A 7,274-nucleotide genomic window follows, 5' to 3' on the forward strand; every position below is an offset into this window, starting at 1 on the left:
GTTCCTTTGTGAAAGCATGTGTTCCTTGTTTGTAACCCTCACGTAAGTCTCCCAGAGTTCATCTGGTGTGGAGGGTGGAGCTCTAGGGACAACATGCCTCTCGGGAGATTTGGGAGGGTTCAGCACTGGTTTTGGATCCTACAGCAGCTGATCTGCAGGGTCCCACATCCTAAGGAGCATACCAGACAGGGAGTCTGTACCCCAGGAGAATGCCACAGAGGCTCGAACTCAGGACAGTGTCTGGTAGCTCTTCAGACCCAGTGAGGCTGGAAGCAGGTGGGATCCAAAGGTTGGGTCCAATACAGCAGAATGGGGACTGTCCATTGGGGAGCCCTGACCCAGCGCCAAAAGAGCCTGATTTTTCAAAGTACTGAAGTAACCCAGACCAGAGAAGTGGGGGGGGTCTCCATCCCCCTCTAATGGATGGCCTGCAAAAGAGCTTTATCAACCGGGGGGGAGTTTCAGTTAAAGAAGTGGATTCTTTCGCTGCTATGGCAGAGGCTCATGCTTCTACTGCTGAAGTCCCAGGGTTCAAGCAGCGCTGGTTTTGTGATCACACTTGGAGCCCACTGAAACCCATCGCGGGGTGTTGGGCAGCCATCACTACTGTACCCCGTTCCAGTGGGAGCCCCAGGCGTCCAGCACCTGTGAACCGCAGGCTCCTTTAACATCGGTGCCTTGTTGCGGATTCAGAGGCCTCACCAGCAAAGTCACTCAAACCTGCCGGCTGCAATCCCCAGCGGGACCTGCACCTGCCATGCAGTGCTCGGCATGCTGCCCTCTCTAGCAGCCACTGTTAACCTGAGCTCCCTGCTGCCTCCTTTCCCCAGGGGGGGTCAGACACCCCAGGGACCTTGCTGAAGAGGGCTGGGGGAGAACAGCGAGTGTCCCAGCTGAAATCCCAGCGCGCTGCGAGGGCATCTCTGGCTATGGCGGGCTCTGTCTCCGGCCCAGCACCGTGCTGCAGGGAGGAGCCGAGAGTTCAGGGACACGCCGGCTCCCATCGGTCTCCGATACACGCAGGACGCGAACGGACCAGGGTCGTGTCTGGTGGTTTCACAAGCACTGAATGGTGGATCTACCTGAGCTCAAACCGCTCAGACACCAGAATCCCCAAGCCCAGGGAATTAGTCCAGAGGGGTGAGAGAGACTCACAGGTGGTTGAATTTGGTGCCATTGGCCCATTTCCAGGGCTGACCCTGCTCCCTCCAGAGGCCGATCCAGTGGTCATAGACACCCTTATGGCGCAGCAGGAACGCCTTAAAGAAAGCTGAGGGACAGCAGGTATCATCCCCACCTCCCATGCTCCCCCCCACCACCCCTCCAGGGCTCTGTGCTGCAGAGAATCCCAGTCACATATTGAAGGGTGCTCAGTTTATTTTCAGGGGGGATTTTCCCCTCCCTCTTGCAAAGCACAAGATCCCCCGGGCAGTCTTAACCCTCCCACCGCACACAGCAGCCCCACCCCAGTGCTCCCAGTCACCCACACCCCAAGTCCCCCTGAGCTGGGGGCAGCTGTTGGGTCTGAGCTCTCTGCAAAGACGTCTCTTCTCACAGAGCAGCCACCGCTCACCCCAGCAAGGCAGGAGGAGGGAGGGAGGCAAGCTGAAGTGGGAGGGGTCAATGTGAAAGGATCCCCTCCTCCCCCGCCTCCTCAGCTGGCTGCTCCTTTCCCATCCCCACAACAGGAGCACTGACTGGGTTCTCAGTCCCACTCCAGCAGCCAGCAGGCCAGGAGATGCTTGAGCCAGCCCTGCCCTAGACAGAAGCTGTCTCCCTATTTGGGGAGGGGGGCAGCGGAGAATGGGCAATCCCTGTGATCACACACAGACAGTAGGGCCCTGGGCCCAGCCAGGGCTGGCGTTCAGCAGCTGGAAGTTCATTCACTCCGGCCTCCCAGCACGGGAGGGCTCACAGCTGCTCCTCACCCCACGGGGCAGAGCCCAGGTCCTGCTGCAGCAGCCATCCCTGTGCCCAGATTAGTGTCTGGCAACTCGAGAGTCTCTCACCGTTTCCTGCTCACTGTCGATCCCAGCCAGGGAGGCACCCGGGGCAGAGCAGCGGCTTCGGCTGTCGGTCCAGCTCCCTTCCGTCTCTGAGAAATAGTAGCATTTCCCTCGGTATCCCATCCAGCCGTCCGGGCACGAGGGGCTCGCAGGGGGGCACAGATCAGCTGATGAAAGCTGAGAGGTCAGCGCTGAGAATGAGACAGTCACATGGAGGGTAAGAATTGCAACGAGAATTGGGCATTTGACTGGAACAAAAATTGGTCAACTGACCAGTCAAATCTGTCAAAGAGTGGTCAGATATTTTAAAATACCAATTTATCAGAATTGGTTACCTCCCGCCAGGAAGAAAAAAGAGCAAGACGTCATTGTCTCCAGTAGGTTTAGCTTTCGATAGATATGGATCTACCTAATTTTTAAAAAAATGTACTTCACTGAGTTATTTTAGCTCAGAAAAAAAAGGCAAAACAATGAAACCAAGTTCTGGAAAACACCAGTGAGGCTCCAAGACGCAATCCGAAAGGCAGGCTGCCTCCTACCCCCAGGGCTCTCGCTGGAGCATTTGACTGCGGCCAAACAGGCAGTCAATTGACCGGCTTGCCAAGCCCATTGGGACCCCCAGCTGGGGCTGGTCCACTGCAATCAGATGCAGGGGGACGGAGACGTTTGTCACTGTAAATTTGCCTGGCAAGAAGGATTCCAGGGACACTCCCAGCCTGCGAGGCACTGACACAGCTCAGAGCATTTCACCCCAGGCACAAGATCAACAGCTGGACGTTCAACCTAGCAACAAACAGCAGGTGAACAACTGAGAAGAATGTGGGAACTTTCACTCAGGGACATGAAAGCCACAAGGGGGCACCAGAAACCACAGCCACGGGAAGTGACCTGTTGCACTGTGGGCCAGGAATGATGGAACTTAATTCACCTCCTACCTGCAGACTTTTCTCTCCCCAAACACAGCAGCAAGAAAGGCACTTTCTGGAAGCCCTCATGGCAGTGTAACCCTTTCAGAGCCATGAAAGAGCAGCAGTGGGGTCACCCATAAGTGACACCAAAGAGGATTTGAAAGGCCTGTCTAGTTGAGAGGAGTTGGACTCAAACCCCTCCAGATGTTTTCGAGCACGTCACTTTTGTTTGCACCACAGTAACTCGGTAGCTGGTTTTCAAGCCTTCCCATGTGGCTGGCGCTCAGCGAGGAACAGACACTCTAAGTCGGGAAGAGTTAGGAAACGTGGCAGCGGTGATCAGAAAGCGAGCATGTGTTCACCTCACTCACAAGGCATGTCTGACCCTGTAGATTTCACTGTCCAGTGCACGGTAGCCCACACCCCTGCCCTACTGAACTGAGCAGAGAAGTCAGTGACTAACAGTTGATGGCACAGGCTGTCTCCACCATCCATCTCCAGCTCAGATGCCACATGTTCTGCAGAGCTCCCTGCACCTGCAGGTGTGTAACCAACCCTAAGCTCACAGATTCCCACCTTACACAGTGAGAGCCAATGCTGCCCATTTCAACAGCCTGCCATTACAGCAGGGAGCTGGGATTCAGGGCCCATCTATATCAGAGCAATCTGCACCAGTATAATCACAGTGTTGCAGTGACATCCGGGCAAGCACCTCCTGGAGATGCGCTGGAGCAGTGCGGCTCGCTCTGGTAACTTCCTGCAGCGAACTGCACCAAGGCAAGCTCCTTTGTGCACCAGTGCAGTGCGTCTGCTTTAGCGGTTTGCACCAATTCAACTGCACGGATGTCATGACATCGGCACAGAGGATTCCTAATGCAGACAGACCTGGATTCAATCCCCTCTGCCAGCTGCTAAACCCTCCTGGGGCCGAGTGATCAGATCCCAGGGCAGTAGAGAAATCCCATCCCCGACAGTCTCCAGCACGCCCTGCGCCAGACGACGGGGGGATACAGCAGGGTTCATGTTCACCGCAAACAGACGCCCTCTGCACAAGCACACGCTGTCTGTGCAGCCCGGGGGTGTGAATGGTGCTAAGGGACCCTTCATGGCCAAGCTCAGCGATTGGGGGGTTTCCACACTGCGCTGGTGGAGGGGTCTAGACTTAATTCTACAGCTCATTTCAATAACACGGCAGCACCTGCCGCCCGGCCACAGGCGTGACCTGAAGATTCTGGAAGGCCAAGCTGGTAACCTCAGAGCAACACAGGGAAGGCAAAGGGCTCAGGGATGCGCTGCACCCTGTCCCATTGGACACCCTGGTCAGGGACTGTTTCATGGCGCATGGCAAAGGCGACTTGGGTCCAAAGTGCTCAGAGATGGGCTGGGGGGGCTAATGTCAGTCAGATCGTCCTGACACAGAGAGTGCCCAGGTGCAGGGGTCTGGGAGGGAGCAGGAGGAGGGTCGGGGAGGAACATCCCCCAGGAATCCTCTGTCCAAGGGGCAGAAGCCGGACAGGCCGGGAGGAGAGAGGGACCGTGGTAGGTCACGGGGGAATGGGATGCACGGAGTTCGTAGATGGAGGGGAAGGGAGCGGGGCGGAAGCTGGGAACTCACCTGCCAGAGCAATGATGGCAGCGATCAAAGCAGACGATACAACTGTCAGTGCAACCACAACTCTAGGGGTTGGACTTTTCTTGCAGTTACAAGGAGGGTCTGAAACAGACAGACCCGTCAGGCAGGGCTGGGAGGACACGTCTCACTGACAGCACCGGGGCTGGAGCTGCCCTGGAACATGCACCGTTCTGTTGATTGCTCCTTCCGTCAGACACTCTGGGAGGGGAGCCCAGAGGGTCAGGCAGACCCCCCCACCAAGGGCAGATGGAGGGTCCATGGCTCCCTAGAGCTACCCTGGGGCTGTTACCAAGATCCGGCTCTGGTTGGGTAGCAGGGCCGCAGAGCAGCAGCAGGGCCATGGTAAGAGCAGCAGCTGTGGGGAAGTACAGACCCTCCCCCTGCTCTGGGCAGGGAGCCTGAGGGGAGGGATACGGACCAGGGCTGCTCTCGGCCCCGCACCCCAGGCAAGTGGAGGGTCATCCACAGCTCCCTGCAACTGTCTGCACTGCAGCTGCCAGCCAGAGGTGGGGTGGGGGGACCTCAGGGGGAAGAGGAGGGGGAGGGGCCAGTGACAAAAAGTGGGAGGGCCACGCCCCCTTCCAGCACTCCAGGCAGTCTCAGTGTCTTTCTCCAGCCTGCCCCCAGGCAGAGATGCCCCATTACCTGGGTTCCCTCCAGGCTCCAGGTGTCCATTGCCATTAACACACAACTCCTACAGCGGCTCTTCGCTCTCAGCAACCCAGCTGCTGGCCCCATTGTCCCTCTCAGCGACACTCAGGCCACAGACGCTGCTGCAGGTGCTGGGCTGGGGTCAGCTCCTCTCGGTCTGAGTGGGTCCGATTTGGCAGCAGCAAAGCCGAGGCAGAGGTCCTGGCCCTGGCTCCCCGTCCCTGCTCCAGACTCTCCAGCCGATGTGAACCCGAGACAGACTAAGCAGGACAGGTCAGGGGTGGGGGAGGCCATTTGTGGTTTCTCGTTGCCTGCCCAGTATGCAGTATGCCAGAGGTGGTGCCATGATGATTAAAACCCCTTAACTCCTATCGGCCCCTCCGCCCCCAGGGCCGCAGAGACCTGATCTCCTACAGGCCCCGCCCACCAGTGACAGGCACCCAGCTGGGGGGTGGGGGAGAAGACCCTCCTCACACACACAATCCTCCTAGAAGTAAGTGTGAGTAGGGATATCATAAGGGGACGGGGCTGGGGCTCGAAACAGCCCTGTCCCTGGCCCAGCCCCCTCCTGGCAGGACGGGACTTGAACCAGTGTCCTGCACTCCTCTGCCCGACCCTTCCTTTCCCTTCCCGGGGGGGCTCTCGAACCCCCCCCGTCCTTCGGCCCGGGGCCCGCCCTCCGAATCGCCCCCTTTTGGCCCAGAATCCACCTCCCTTCGGCCAAGAACTGACCCTGCCACAGCGCTGCCCTCCCCATGCGGTCCCCAGCCACCGCCCGAGCCCCCCATTTGGAGCCCCACCCCCATGCGGTTCCTAGACACCCGCCCGAGCTCCGCCCCCATTCCAGCCCCACTCTCCCTATTTGGAGCCCCGACCCCCATTCAGTCCCCAGCCCCGAGCCCTTCCCCTCCCGGCCACCGCCCCATTCGGGCCCACTGTGCCCCCTCGCCCCGGCCCGGCTGTGACTGTAACCAGCCCGCAAACCCCGCCACGCAGAGAGCGAGCCACCGCGGAGCAGCCAGCAGCACCCACCCTCCCTCCCAAGCCCTGGGTGGCTCTTTCAGGGACCCCTGGGACCGGGAGCGTCTCACCCACAGGAATAGCGCCCAGCGGCGCAGCCGTGGGGAAGGAGGTGAGGTCCCGCGCACCAGCCAGGCCGACTTGCAGCCGCATCCCGCCGTGTGAGTTCACAGCCACAGCACGACCTCAGCCACAGCTGAAACGCCAGTGCCCGATTTCCTCACAACAGCGGCCGATGCACATGCCCCCTGCCCTCAGCCCCGCCTCCATTTAACCCGGCTCCCCCTTCTCTATTGCATCAAACAAGGTGCACAAGTACTCCTTTTCTTTTTGCAAATACAGACTAACACGGCTGCTACTCTGAAACCTGTCATGGTGCAAGGCACTGAATTTAGCCGTATGGAGTGGAAATCTATCAACTTCATGAAAAATCTCATACAGATACAGACAGACATCATCTTCCTTTCCAAATGCAAACAGATGGACATCATACCAAAAGGACTGAAGGTAAAAACTCCATTACAATCTACATACCACACAGACTATGCTGACAGCCTGTGCCACACGCTCTCAAAGAAACTGCGGAACCACCTGATCAACATCCTCTACAGCAAACAGGGAAAGATTAAGAATGAGCTCTCAAAGCTGGATACTCTCATAAAAAACCAACCTTCCACACAAACTTCCTCATGGCTGGACTTTACAAAAACTAGACAAGCCATTTACAACACACACTTTGCTTCTCTACAAAAGAAAAAGGACACTAAACTCTCTAAACTACTACATGCCACAAGGGGCCACAACAGTGGTTCCCTTAATCCACCCAGCAATATTGTTAATCTATCCAACTATAGTCTTAGCCCAGCAGAAGAATCTGTCCTATCTCGGGGCCTCTCCTTCTGCCCCTCCACCCCCACGAACATGATACAATTCTGTGGTGACCTAGAATCCTATTTTCAACGTCTCCCACTCAAGGAATATTTCCAAAACACCTCTGAACAACATACTAACCCACAGAGACCTTGCTACCAACACTACAAAAAGAAGGATTCTAGG

At 57.3% G+C, this 7,274-nt stretch overlaps 1 protein-coding gene across 1 annotated transcript in view; it reads right to left on the bottom strand.

Moving 5' to 3' along the window:
- The window catches only part of LOC140898121 (C-type lectin domain family 2 member E-like), a 58,065-nt gene extending 51,694 nt beyond the window's left edge, over positions 1-6,371 (bottom strand). Inside the window, exons 1-2 of the mRNA XM_073311569.1 lie at positions 6,290-6,371; positions 4,530-4,628 (exon numbers count right to left, since the gene is read on the bottom strand). Of these exons, the coding sequence (XP_073167670.1) occupies positions 4,530-4,628; positions 6,290-6,371 (181 nt within the window). The remainder of the gene's footprint in view (positions 1-4,529; positions 4,629-6,289) is intronic.
- Positions 6,372-7,274: the final 903 nt, after the last annotated feature.

The sequence above is a fragment of the Lepidochelys kempii genome, chromosome 14 (assembly GCF_965140265.1).
Source record: "Lepidochelys kempii isolate rLepKem1 chromosome 14, rLepKem1.hap2, whole genome shotgun sequence".
In the NCBI taxonomy this organism is placed as follows: domain Eukaryota; kingdom Metazoa; phylum Chordata; order Testudines; family Cheloniidae; genus Lepidochelys; species Lepidochelys kempii.